This window comes from Temnothorax nylanderi, unplaced genomic scaffold (genome assembly GCF_030848795.1).
Source record: "Temnothorax nylanderi isolate EJ_2023f unplaced genomic scaffold, tnyl_v1.0 TNYL_tig0006_pilon, whole genome shotgun sequence".
Taxonomy (NCBI): Eukaryota; Metazoa; Arthropoda; class Insecta; order Hymenoptera; family Formicidae; genus Temnothorax; species Temnothorax nylanderi.
In genome coordinates this window covers 2,761,018-2,775,223 of record NW_027249068.1, presented here as the reverse complement: position 1 = coordinate 2,775,223, position 14,206 = coordinate 2,761,018, and the positions used below count along the sequence as shown (strand labels likewise).

The 14,206-nt window shown below is 37.1% G+C and overlaps 3 protein-coding genes across 7 annotated transcripts; all 3 read right to left on the bottom strand.

The window, feature by feature from the left end:
• Positions 1-463: 463 nt before the first annotated feature.
• Positions 464-5,797, bottom strand: LOC139779485 (uncharacterized). 2 transcript variants are annotated; one of them, XM_071717867.1, is made up of 2 exons: positions 5,656-5,797; positions 464-4,310 (listed from the first exon to the last, which is right to left on the bottom strand). In XM_071717867.1, exon 2 carries the CDS (start codon positions 4,277-4,279, stop codon positions 1,376-1,378), a length of 2,904 nt encoding a protein of 967 aa, XP_071573968.1. In that variant the 5' UTR covers positions 4,280-4,310; positions 5,656-5,797; the 3' UTR covers positions 464-1,375. The 2 variants fall into 2 exon arrangements, with proteins under 2 accessions (XP_071573968.1, XP_071573960.1); XM_071717859.1 differs by having other exon boundaries at positions 5,661-5,797.
• Positions 5,798-5,939: 142 nt separating this feature from the next.
• Positions 5,940-9,002, bottom strand: Mrps9 (mitochondrial ribosomal protein S9). The gene is made up of 10 exons (XM_071718041.1): positions 8,864-9,002; positions 8,607-8,739; positions 8,377-8,480; positions 8,124-8,297; positions 7,929-8,008; positions 7,721-7,796; positions 7,498-7,623; positions 7,374-7,416; positions 7,171-7,286; positions 5,940-6,137 (listed from the first exon to the last, which is right to left on the bottom strand). Exons 1-10 carry the CDS (start codon positions 8,960-8,962, stop codon positions 6,114-6,116), a joined length of 975 nt encoding a protein of 324 aa, XP_071574142.1. The 5' UTR covers positions 8,963-9,002; the 3' UTR covers positions 5,940-6,113.
• On the bottom strand, positions 8,894-13,892 carry Smsr (Sphingomyelin synthase related). 4 transcript variants are annotated; one of them, XM_071718002.1, is made up of 7 exons: positions 13,518-13,889; positions 12,818-13,159; positions 12,396-12,724; positions 12,171-12,314; positions 11,894-12,048; positions 11,402-11,815; positions 8,894-9,033 (listed from the first exon to the last, which is right to left on the bottom strand). In XM_071718002.1, the coding sequence occupies exons 1-6, from the start codon at positions 13,638-13,640 to the stop codon at positions 11,412-11,414; spliced, it is 1,497 nt and encodes a 498-aa protein (XP_071574103.1). In that variant the 5' UTR covers positions 13,641-13,889; the 3' UTR covers positions 8,894-9,033; positions 11,402-11,411. The 4 variants fall into 4 exon arrangements, with proteins under 4 accessions (XP_071574103.1, XP_071574110.1, XP_071574097.1 ...); XM_071718009.1 differs by lacking the exon at positions 8,894-9,033 and having other exon boundaries at positions 9,696-11,815; positions 12,171-12,296; positions 13,518-13,892; XM_071717996.1 differs by lacking the exon at positions 8,894-9,033 and having other exon boundaries at positions 9,696-11,815; positions 13,518-13,888.
• Positions 13,893-14,206: the final 314 nt, after the last annotated feature.

Here is a 14,206-nt window from a genome sequence, read left to right as displayed (position 1 = left end):
CTCGCGGCGATTCTATTTCAGCTATGAACGGAAACTTAGGTTCCATGACGCGATGAGATATGTAGCGCATTTTTTTAATCATAATTTTTTATTTATATCTCAGATAATCGATCCGAAGACTGGAAAGGCACCAAATTGTCTGGCAGCTGAACACGGCGAGATATCGCCAATTTGTGTGTGAGATAAAGTACAAAGTCCAAAGTACGGAGCCTTTAATTTTAATCCATTAAATTCTCTTCCAAGAGGTAGATCTATAACTCAATGTCCTCGTTTTATCTCGTTACCGAGCTTCCTATTCTGACAGTTGAACTTTCAACGGATGAGAACTTATGCAGATTGGAACCGGTTTTGACTGTCAGCCTACGCATCCCGTTAATGTTATATATGTATTCTTTGACTTCGTTGAAAATTTTCAAAGTAAAACTTGACCAGCGAAAGACAACTTTAAAACTTTCCTATTAAATTTGATCTTGATATAAAAATATTTATTTGTTCCATTAACGATACATCTTGGTAGAAAGTTTACAACAATAATGTGTATAGTTACATTTACTCAGATTAAAATAGTGTAAGTCTAAAAGACAAAAGAAAATGCTTAAAAATTTTTTTTTATAGAACTTATATAATAAAGAATTAAGAGTAAAGAAGATTAATAAAAATATACTAATGGAAAGCAATCAGACGTAACGTCGCAAATCAAAAATTGTATCAGTCTGAAGATAATTATATACATAAACATATATGAGTTTGTTATACATAAGCTTTATATATGTTGACTCTTCAAAAACGAGGAAATTTTTCTAACAAGCAGATATTTTATAAAGACTTGTACAAATGCGAAAGAATGTTTAGAAAAAATATAAACGGACTGTCCTGTTTTCTCTAAGGTCTCATCAATATACGTATGTTCGTATCCGTGTCACGAAATCCATGTTACTTTAGATACTAAATACATACTAAACGTTTCTACTCGAAAAAATACATATATGCATATAGTAAATAAAGTCTTTCTCCTAAGGGGAATATCTTATGCAATTACGGCGTCAAAATTTATTCAAACGCAGCATTTATTATATGCATAAAATTATGCAAAGCCCCTAGTGCTTTTTATATAAAATTCATATGTGAAAATGGACGGATTTAACTATATAACTGATATTGGACACAACCACATTTGTATCACAGAAATAAAGTATAAAACGCATAGAAATAAGGATTAATTCGCGATATTTTAATTATTCATGATGTATCGTTCCACGAATCCCGAGTTTTAGAATCTCTTATCGTTGCCCCATAATCGAATTTCAAATTTTGAATGATTGTGAATTCCTTTCCAACTCAAAGGGACTTCCAACTTATCTTGTTATTGGCAGTTTTATTTATTTATTTTACCACTGTGCGCTTTTATAAGCTCTCGAAGAAGACTATGATTTTTCTCGCAAATCTCCTTAAGTTCCGCGATATCCTCTTTGAATTTGTTGCAATCGTGTTGCAGCGTATCCTCGTCGAAACCGCGACGACGACTCGTGGTCACGTCAGCTCTGAGAGCCGTTCTTGCGTGATAGGCCGCGCTGTAAGTTTTTCTGCGCGATGTGCCGAAATTGTTCTGTCCGTCTCCTTCCTTGGCTATTTTATAGGCGGCCGAGAGAACATCGCGCGGTAATCTCTTCTCTCTGGGGTTTAGCGGACGAACAGTCAAAACGGCTCGTAAAGGTGACGGCAGGAACAGCGTGGTCCATCGCATGCACCTGATGAAACGTTTCGACGGCATAAATCCTAAAAAAATCGCAACCTCCACGTCGTGGATCAGTTTCGTTTGGCGAACGAGTTTTGCGAGACCTGCCGTCTTTTGCAGGCCCTTGATATCATGCACGGCTATGCCGATCAACAGATTCATCAGCACAATCGTGACGAATAGAAGGAACAACACGAAGGAGAGTTGGGCCGAGACTTGTAGCAGGATCCAGGAAGTTCCTCCAATACTTTCATAAAGGCCACCCTTATCGGATGAGAAGAAGAGGTCCTCGAAACCTAACTCGCCAGTCATCATCGCGAGGACCTTGATGAGACCCGTGTGTGGACTGCTGAACGACTTGGAATGTGGAAATATCACGCAGAAGCTCGCCGTAAAGCCCACCAACAGGCAGGCGTAGGCCAAAAGCAGCTTGAACACTTGTGCCTGCACGCTAGTGAACATAGCGACGTAAGCACCGAACATCGGCAACTGCCCGATCATTAGCATCAGATTGCTCCAACCGCAGAGCACGGCGAAGGCGCCCAAGTGACTTTGCCAGGTATATGTTTTCCCGGTATACACAAAAGAGGTAGCAAACACACTCAGTATCACGCACCACTCGACCAGGTTCTCTATCTGCGTAAAAAACTGTCTGACAGATTTGTAACTGGGAATGACAGTAAACTTGCGAAAAGCCTCGAGCGCGGTGAGCACCATCAACGTGTACCACTGAATCTCGAGTACCACGGGGTGTCTGTAAAGAAACCCATAGATCCCGGTCGCGTTCGCGCACAACGGCGGATTGTGTACGTAACCTTTCGACTCATTGTAGCAGTTATGAGCAAGGGCGGTTATCACCCAGCTCGTAAGGATCAACACGTATATTAAGTAGAAGAGCAATCTGGCGGCATAGTACTTTCGGATCTTGTGCCACTTGAGATGGAGGAAAGACTGGCACAAAGGATGCTCCAGGATTTCCTTGTAGCCCTCCTTCACAAAGGTGTTCAGATAACCGATCTCGGGCGAGCGGTTTTGCCGATTCCGCCGCTGCAACAACGGACGAAAGTCCAGCTGCAACTCGAGCTCGCCTGCGATGAATCCATGTCGGCTCAAAGTCAGAGACTTGTCCAGCCTATGCTCAAATACGTCCAGGGATGTCGGGGTCTTGCGCAGAACGATGGATAGAGCGCTATTCCCGCCGATGGTCCTGGCGCTGAGATCTGCTTCGTACTTTATCAGCAGATTGACGCATCGTGATAGCTCGTTTGAGGCGGCGATGTGTAGCGGCGTATAGCCGTATTTGTCGGCCTTGTTCACGTCCGCTCGCCACTTGAGCAAGAGCTCGGTAATGTCGTCGGTCATCAAAGACTTGCCTAGAGCCAGGTGCAGAGGCGTTCGACCCTCGTCGTCCTCCACGTTGGGATCCGCGCGACCTTTCACTAAAATCTCCACGCACTCCAGAGAATGCGAACGAGCGGCTAAATGCAAGGCCGTGTGTCCTCGATGGTTCTTCAGTTGAAGATTAGCGTTTGCCTCGACCAGAAGAGCTAAATTGTCCGCGCAACCGGCTTCCGCAGCCAAGTGCAAAGCGGTATCGTTCTTTCCGGTAGGTAAATCCACTTGGCAACCGGCTTTCAAAAGTATGTCTAAACAAGCTTTGTCTCCGCCATCGGCTGCATGATGAATAGCGGCGTATCCGTCTTGATCCAAACGATCCAGTTCCTTGTTGTTCGGCGCTAGTAGGGAAAGTACGCGCAGAGCGTTAGTTCGTGAAGCCACGTGCAATACCGTCTCTTCAGTATCGTGCGGTGATAGCTGACTGATACCTCGTTGCACGAAGTATTGAGCAACGTCGAAGGCATCTCCAAAGGCGGCGTAATGAAACGCCGTGTGTTTCGATTTGGTATCGACGCTCGCGCCCTGTTTTATTAAATACTTGACACCATCCAGACAGTTCCGAAACGCACACAAGTGCAACGGAGTAAGACCATGATCGGGCTCGGTATAGTTGACATCGGCTTTGCATTTGCACAAACGATGTATGAGATTTGTACGACCCATAAAACTCGCTTGTAGCAATAAGATGTTGACTTCATTGGACTTGACGTCCGCGAGGTTCGTCTCCGCACTTGTCTCATCCGTTTTACATGATTCCAGATTTTCCCAGATTTGTGATTTGTAACACGTACGTTTCCTGTGTTCCGCGAGAATATTTTTGATGAAATCTTCATTGATGCGCAGAGAAGTGCGGTCGACTTCGGAAGAGGCTCGTTCACTGATGACTGAGTAATCTTCCATTGAAGCTATGGGACTTATCAAATTATCGAGTGGTGGCGGCGATTCGTATTGAACTCGACCACTTTCGAGCTCATTGTCATCTTGTTTAGGCGATGAGCGTCTACTCTTTAGTCGAGTTAAAAACAAGGAAGCCGCGCTCGTGCGTGACAACAGAGTCGGAACGGTTTTTGATACTTTTTCTCCGGTTTCTTCCATCTCTTTCACTGACGAGAACGATACGAATTTGTTGCTCAGACTATCTACCATCTCCACCTGTTGCCGTTCTAAGATCAGTTACCTATAAACGTGATATACCTGATTTAACGTTATCCAAAAGTCTTAATGTTTAATCGAAACATGTAAAAACAAAATAGAGAAATTGTATCTATTTTATTGTGTATCTATGTATCTTATGTATCTATTTTATTACGTGAGAAGAAAGATTGAAAAAGGGTATTTTTTAAATTCTACAATTTATCATAGTAAATGAGAAAAATATAGGACAGTCTAAAATATAATACCAGAATTATATAAATATTCGGAATGTCAAATATTATTTCTATCAAAGTGAAAGCATATAATATTTAGTAGCTACGATCTTTCAAAACTAAATAAATCGAAAATAAAATAAAATAGAGGATTAAATTCGGTGTTTTCTAAAGCTTGTATGTTTTAATATAAAAGATTGAACAACATTGTTATAAATATATTCGTAATACGTGCTTGTTAATGACTTCTTAATTTTTTAAAAGTTTAATAATACAGTGAGAGATAAAATGTGAATTTTGGAATAATAGTGTTTCATTTTTTTTATTTCAATATATAAAGAATTATGACTCAAAGTTTGACAGTATATCTTACGAACACTTTAACATTGTAACATCGACATTTAACACAAAATACACAAAATATCGTGATTCTCGTAAAAGTTAATTGGAAAATCGGTTAAATACTTAATCAAGGTATAGTCTGTTATCTCATTGAATTGACGGTAATTACGTCCCACTTCTGAGAGACAAACAAAGAGATCTAGATTGATATCAAACAGATCACATATTGATGGAATAATATAAACAAACCGACTCGTTACAAAAATAAAATTTAAAAAACAGGAAAGTTACGGATCTAATCAGAAGTAGGTAGTAAATCTTCTCTGCAATAATATTTCATTCGTTTACGCAATTAAAAATAAAAATAGATTTTAATGACGTGCTTGGATACTAAGCAATTCTGAGAAATTTAAATGTTTCCATTATATCTATACCAAAAAAGAGAAACTAAATACATAAAAATATAAAAACACACAAATTTATTAAAGATAAATCTAAATCAAAATTAAATGTAAAAATAAATAGAAATAAAATGAAAAAAATATAAACAAAAATTAAATACGAAAATAAATACAAATTTCAATTTAACAAAGGTAAACATGACTTCATAATGCCCTTTGTGTCAAATTTATATCAATAAGATCAAAAGCGAGTCACCATCTGTTGATAGTCAATAAACTATGTTTCGGTTGTTTTCGTGACAAATCTTGGATTTAGTTTAACGGCTCTTATTACAAATGTATTAGACAGTATGCGCGTTTATATATACGGGATCGGCATTACGGCAGAGATGGTTCTAGAGTGAAGAAGTACCTTACACGTTTACGGCACGAGACGAAGCTCGGTGGCGGACGTTGATAATCGTCTCGATCGCATCACCTCGTTCTTTCGCCAGACCGGTTCACACTGAGAGCGAGAGAGTGTGCAGCATGCGGCTAACTCCGTACCGGTTATATCAGCGAAAGAGATTTGGATGCTACATGTAGCGGATGAGACCGGTCGGCTATCAGAAATGCGCAGGGAAAGGTTGTCTTCCTTGAAGGACACTGTACATGTTTTTCGTGCTTCACATTCTTCGCAATACACATCACAAAAGATACCGCATAAAAATATATTTCTTCTTTCTCAGTGTGTCACATCAATCCTCCAAATACGCGACTTTTCTGATTCGAGATAAATAACGTTTTTTTAATGCAAATTAACTCCCACTTAGCACTATATTGTATAAGTTCCTACTTCTTAGATTTCTTCAATAAGCACAATTATTGCGTCTATAAGTGTTTAGACATCTGCATCTGCAGCGAAGAAAACACAGTCGAAATTCTATTATAATCAATGCAATTTAAGGACTAAAAAAATATTACATGACAATTTGCTTGGGTAAAAACCAGGAGAAAATTGCCACTGGAAAAGTTAAAGTATTAATACAATTTTTTAAGTGGAAACAAAAAAAGAGCAAAGTTTTAATCTCTGCTTCATGATGTTCTTGACAACAGAGAACAATTGTCTTCATGAGACAAACTCTCAAAACATTTTAATCAAATCTGTCGTAAGTTCAATAAACTCAATTGACACAAGATACGATTAGATGATTCTCTGACCTAAATGCTAAAAATTAGTAATATATATGATATTGTAATAACTCGCATACGATTTTATTATTAGAAGACCGGTATGTACTATAAAGAGCATTAATTTGATAACATAATCTAATTATATGATCTAATACATAACATTGATACTTATACAAACAAATAATTTTAATTAGCTTTTCTATTTATTTAGGAATTTTAATAGTAATTTTTATTAAATTCTTTTCTTAACTAGGTTCTATCACTTTGATATGTTCTGTTAAAAAAAAAATAAAAATAAATAAATAAATAAAGTAATATAGATAGCAGTTGATTATTTTATCGTTTAACTAATTAACAAGCAAATATAAATACATTAATGCAGAATTACAGATTAAATTCTCTATTTTTCACACATTTAAATAACTTTTACCGCACGATATAATTATATAATACATCGTTAAATAAAAATAATATATTTTAGATACTCACTCCTTCATAAATATTATCACAAAAATCCTACAGCACTATTATATGTATAACATTCGTTCAACTTCTTTTTCCATTGCATGTTAAATTAGAATACAATGCATGCTATTCTATTTTAACACAACAAGTAATAAGAATTATCTCCAGCCAAATTATATAATGTATCATAAACAGTTTCAGAAGATATGCATGACAACTTGTTGACAATATTCTTTAATAAATTCAACGTGGACTTTTCTTACGAGGATTTGAGCAAAGATTAACTCACCTGTTCGCGATGATGAATCTCTTTAAAATATGTGATGTCGCATCCATTAATGATAATCTTTCCAGAGCCATTACCCCAAATTGTCACTTCACCTCTTGCAGATTTCCTCATGCAATCTGAAATCATTAGCAACGAGTTTCATGATGTATATCATATATATATTTCTAACCATCTGTGAATGTTAAGATTATCAATTTACTTACTTTTAACCGTGATATATGGCCTTTCTGTGCTGTCGTGTTCCAACTTTACATGTAACAATAAACTTTTATATTAACTGTAACAATACTTTTATCATCATTATTACATATGCACATGGATACTTACAGGTGGTATTGCTACCTCATTGGAATGGGTATTAAGTGTTTTACGATATTTTGTAATGAAATCTGTTGCTCGCCTTGACAATGGATGATCAGATAGTCGTTCTAGTGACGTAATAAGATAGTCGTACTAAAAGAATTATTATACACTTATGAATTAAATTATGCGTTATATTTTTTTGAAGATTACTAATTATTACCGACTAATTATTACTAATATTATTTACCTCAAAATCATTAATACTTTCAAGTAGTTGGTTTTCAATCTCATGCTTTTGAAACCATGTGGAACCTATCAGATTGCTAAAAATCATATATTTTTAAAAATGGTTATACTTGATATTTTTTTGCAGAATACTTCTAAAATTATATACCAATTTGTATACATGTTAACATGTACATGCTTGTTCTATGTAAATCAAATACTCAACATACACTTTGTCCATAGGTATCGTTCCTTGCCTTATCAATGAGTCTTCAACATCATTCAGAGATTTAATTTTATCCACAATATTCTGTGTACAAAAATAATTTTCTCAAATATTAATTGCTTTCCTTCATACATTTGTGACGTCATAACGAACGTCATAACGAACGTCATGACGAATAACAGTCATTATAGAAACTTACATATAGTGTCTCATAATAATTCGGTTTCGAAGTGTAAAACATAGAATGGAAGGGTCTTCCAGACTCATCAAATTCTGCTGCTTTCCTGCTTGGAAAGATCTTTTCTGGATGTTCCATCATCGGCCGAGCTTTAGGGTCAAATAGTCCTGATGGAAATAGATATTGGATTGATCTCTGAAAGTAATAATTACACGACTTTAGATATTAGCTCATCATTTATCAAATCGGCACAATTTTTTATATAATTACATACATCTATATCTGCTTGCGTAAAACATTCTGGATCTTCGCCCATCATGTTAGCCAAGTGTCTCTTCCCTATCTTATACTCTACGATCTCTTTCTTCATAAATTCATCTAATAAATTTAAAAAATAATATATTTATAAAAAGTACTGCAAATTGCTGACATTGAAGTGATTTAAAAAACATTATAAAATTATTTTTAAAAATATATATACAAAGAGAATAAATCTGTTACTACCATGTTCCTTTGCACGTTGTAAATACATCAACATAGCTTTGCTTATTTTTTTCTCCGGTTTCTTCGTACTAGACTTGATTGTATCTTCAATTTCATCGATAGATGTTGCATATGATCGTGATTTAATATAATTCTGTAATCGTAAAATAATTAATATAGTAATTTAAAAAATATATAATTTATGCGTAATCGAAATAAGCAAAACTGCACTAAACAAATAGTTTAACGGCCTCGTTGTAGAGGAACTGCAAGCTTACCGAATGTCGCGCGGTATTCGAAAATAAAGCAACAGCGTTGTTGTTTATGCCGATCAAACGTCGAAAGTGTGAACAACGAATAAAGATAGATACTGCCATAATTATAACTTGGCAATCGGGACGAATAGTTTCTCAAACAATTTGAAGGAGATAACCTCTTTCGAGCTAACCTATTGACCAGCGAGAACTACATTAAATTCAATTAGATCAAATTAAATTGGAATTAATGTTTATTCTTGCGATTTAGAGACGTTTCGAAACTTATGGGAAAAAAAAGGAAATATTGCAACTTTTTGACGTTAATATGTAATTATGTTTATAAACACAACACACGGAAATGTATGATTGCACGGCACGTGAAGTCGCACCACCTGCGAGAGTACTCTCGAGAGCCTCGAGGCATGCGCATTGCGTATTGCGTGTGTGTGTGTGTATCGCGCTATTGCATAAATTAATCATGGCTTGTTAGGGCGATTTTGACGAACTCCGATTAACTTAATCGAGATCAAGTTAATCAAAATTTAATCGAGATACCGACTAATGTTCGTAGTCCGTACCATTTTGTTAACATGGAACAGAATTATTAATTTTTTGTTGTCTGACACATAAAAAAAGGAATTAGGAACAATACAGTCGAGAGAGATTCTTGGAACCGTGATTTTGAAAATTTTAGATTATGATTATGATTATTCTTTTTTTTATCACAGGTTATGAGGAAAGGCACGAATATTCGGATATCGTGCGTTTTTTTTCTAATTTTGTTTAGAAAAGTAAGAGAATTTATGACGCTAAATGTAAGTACATTAATGAGCAATAAACAATACAATAAAAGTATATCTTACTGAAATATTGACGTCTTTTATTCGTGCTATTTTTCTCAATCGTCTGCAAATCAATCCGACTATCTTTCAAACTAGTCGGTATATTGGTCGATATTAGCATGAGAGAGAGAGAGAAAGTTTACATACATTGCATAGTTTTGGTTTTGGAAGTATATAAAGTAATAAACACCAACAATCAGGCACCATCAACAAGTTACCAATAATCAGTACTCGTTAACGTCAACAAGATTAAGTTATTTATCACATAAGTAAAAAATAGATATGGATGAAATATTAAAAAGCTATCATACTCTTGGTAATAGCTTCTATGTGACGTATAGAAGCTATTCGTACGATCATATCATACAGGTATTTTACGCACGAATTTACATTAGAAGTCACAATAACAGCAGTATTTCCAGCCTCTGTTTAATAATACAACATCTGTCAATGTATCGCTCGTTTTCTCACTGTAACCATATTAAAATCATATAAATTCTCTTTTTTTTTCATGAAACATCCCTCTTTTTATTATCCTATATTAACAAAAACATATATCAGCATATATCTTACATTTCTAGCAATAATAGATCTTAAGATAATTGACCAAGATTTACACCTGATTATCTAATATATATCTTATACTATCTAAACTGAAAAGACAGAGTCAATATAGTTTATCAATATGTCAAGTATATGTGTGGCGAAAAATTCGATTTATTTGTACGTACAGTGCAAGACAAAAAAATCTCACGATTTCAATATGGTTGCAATGAGCTAACAGAAGTCTTAAGCAGTCTTAAATTATTAATTATATCAAATATCAGGAATGCATGATATAGTGTATAACATACATTTACTCTTAAATGTTGCGTTCCATTGTTAGCAAACAAAAATATATCTTCAAAGATCTATTTAAACCTAGAAATTCTAAAATACCATTATTATTAAATTTGCTAGCTACTGAAAATCATTCAACATTCCTGATAAAATTTAACATCCCTGCAGGCCATCGCAATATAGCTTTCTTAACATAACTTTCTTCTTGTATCACAAAAAGAAAACGAAAGTACGTATGAGCAAGTTACGTGGATATATATATGTATATTACATATGTATTAAAATATATATAATATATACACATAATTATTTAAAAAAATAAGAAAGTCTTAGACGATGCAACATGCTTGGAAAATGCATGTTAAATTAGTAAAGTACTTTATACGCTAAGCTTTGTCTTTGGAGATTTCTTAATGAATAAATTACATTATTTCTCTGTGATAGCAAAGTTAACTAGCATGTAATATTGATCAATTGTATCATAAATTATATCAATCTCTTTCGGTATCGTAATAATCCTATCGCAAAAATAAATATATTTAGAATTAATATTACATCTTTTTCAATATTATTTCAACATATAAACAGATTTGTCAAACAAACAGTCAACATTCTGAAAAGACAAATATGCAATATAGGATCACTTTTATTTCTTGGAAACTTATGTATCTTACGTATCTTATATATTTCCAGACATAAGAATCCGTTACAAAGAAATATCATTCTCTCATCTCTTTTTTCCTTTTTGTGTAGGTATATATATTTTTGTGTTGCATGTAATTGGGATTGAAAAATCAATCAAGTATCCCTTACATCGCATATTTATCTTAAAAGTACAAAGTAGCAATATAGCAATTAGAAAAGATAAAATATGTACCGGTTTGATGTTAGTATTCCTTTTTTTTTGTGCTGCTTAAACTGCCGTTTACGTTGCGCTGCGGTTTTCGGAAAGAAATCCGAGAACGTACGCAATGCCAGATGTTCTTTCCCGTGCCTGCTAAATTGCAAACTATCAAGGACGGCGATTCGTATTCATTAGGAACAATACCATCAACGGACGACTCAAAAAAGCTAAATAATGGAAACCAGATTCTAGTTCTGATCGAATCGCGCTGCATCAGTGCTTGATTGTTCGCCAGCGTGTGATAGTAAAGAAATAATCGCGAAGTTATATAAAATGCGACGAAAACGTCGATGGAATAATGCTCGTGCGCCGCCAAGATGAAAAATATACCGAACATATTAAGCATCCATGTAAAAGTATGCAGAAAATACAAATGTCTCGGGGTATCTGCAATGAAGAAAAGAGCATTCTATAAATATCCAAATCGGCCGCTTCAATATCATACTAATATACATTATTACTTACATTCCGTAATGAAAAAGTTAAGCATAGTTAACGCCACTGTATGCCCGCTAAACATGTAATCCCCGCAAGTTCTGACACCTTGAATAGACATGCCGGCACCACGCCAAATAACATAAGCCATTGCTATTTTATTGTACAGTTCGACATACGCAGCACTAAAATAAGATATAAATATATATTACTTGGGTGTGTGTGTGTGTGTGTGAGAGAGTGTGTGTGTATTTAGAAAAAGAATGATGACATATTTTATAACGTAATATATATATCTCTCTCTCACTTTGACCAATCTTCATCTGGGACTTTCCGTGGTTGGCATTGCAGATGTGCACCCGGCACTGACAACGAAGTAATGAGCATCGTCACGCATCTCAGCAGGAAGACTGTACCCGACAGTGCAAAAAACCTCCGTAACAAAATAAATCTGTTCCATATTTAATAGGATTATTCGCTCTGACGAATCACGTCTTTTGCCATATTTATTTAAGGGGGCCTCGTTTCTTACCTATACTTGTGAAATATAAGCACAAGGAGCCATATCGCAAAAAGCAGGGTACCGGTAACTTCGCACATATCAAACGCCCAAGGAATATGAGGTACATTGTCTAAAAATATGTCTGGCAATGGAGGATACTTCTTCATATCAGGCACTCTGTCGTGAACGATAACCATCACAAAGGCAGTAATCCACGTGACGATAAATAAATATCCCAAACTGATGACCGTTTTCCAGATTTCGGGTGGCAAGTAAGAGGCGTGTCCGTCCTCCGATACCGAAGCTGAATAAAATTCGTTCTCGATAGACGTTTCATTATTTGTACCAGTGCTGGGCATCTAAAGTAAAATTACATAAGTTAAATGTAGCGATATATTACCTTTGTCGCTGACTTGAACATTTCCTTAGGAATGCTAGGGACATGCTTTTACCTCGTGCTTATTCTGATGAGTATAAAAATTCGCCGAAGGAAACAGATCCATGTATCCCAGGTCGAACAGAACGGCGACATTGTCCCTCTGCAGTTGCTTTATGGCTAGATACAATTTCTTTATCGCGCCAATCTTCTTTATGTTTAAAATACTAGATTTCAGGTCTTCCTCCTTCAGCATCAGAAGTACCTTCCCGTCGATCTCGTGAGAATAAAATAAGTCCGCGTACTCCTCGTGACCGTTTTCCACAAGCCACAATTTCACGTCGGAGGACGTCCACTCGATGACGTTCCTTAGGGACATGGTTGCGACGGTTGCGACGGTTGCGTCGTCGATTGGCATCTATTCTGCATAACAGACGAGTCAACGCGCCAACGCGCGTACCGTTAGAAACGAGAAAGGAATTACCCTGCAAGTGGGTACCTGACACGGCGATCGCTTCTCCAATCGCGAGTCGCATTGACATTTCACACGTGATTCTTTGACGGCGCGAAGATAACGTGTAAACGAGTACACGACCGAGGGAACGATCCGATCGAGAAAAGAACCGCCGTGTCGCAAAGCCTGGCAAAGCCGGAGCAAGCAGGCCGAAGGTGGCGAAGGTGAAGTCCGCGAGAGCAAGGGTGCGGACTTAACCTAGGCCTAGACGCGCGCGCGCGAGCGTGCTGAAGGCTGGAGCGTGCGATCGCTCATCGCTCACCTGAGGAAGGACCGCGGCCGTCGCGGCGCACCGTGGGATCGTCGTCGATATCTTATCGGGACATTTTCGCGCGTCCGACGTGCGTGTCACCGCGCCGCGACTATTCTCGTCCGAGAGAATCATGCGTCGGCAGTAGGATCCGTCCACGGCGTCAACTCGCGCTCAACCCTCAACGGCTGTTCAACGACCTCGATCGTCAACGGAGCCGATGACGATGACGGTCGATCGTGGAGATGGTGGAGATTGATATCCGCTGATCGCATCGACACATCGACACGCTCGTAGCTCGACCGCTCGACTGTGCGCGCGCGACGCAACAGCGCACTGAGCGCACTGAGCGCACGCCGCACAGCTGTCACCGTCACGTCACGCCGTCACGCACGTCACGTCGTGGTTAAATAGCCGCGCGAAAGAAAGAATATCGGAGCGCGATTTCGCGAACGCTCGATAAAGGGGGACGAGCTGCTTGTTATTGCCGCCACGTAAGATCGATGATAACGAGGCTCTCGAATGACACGATTTCAACGAAGCGTACGATGATTCATTTTTCGCGATAACAAAAGCATTATTCCTCCACTGTGTGTTAATTCCTAAGGAACGCGAACAATGTTGTTTGTAACTTTTGCTTCCGGCGGTTTATTTGTCAATTGTTTACGCTATTATGAATGTAACGCTATAACTTCAAAACA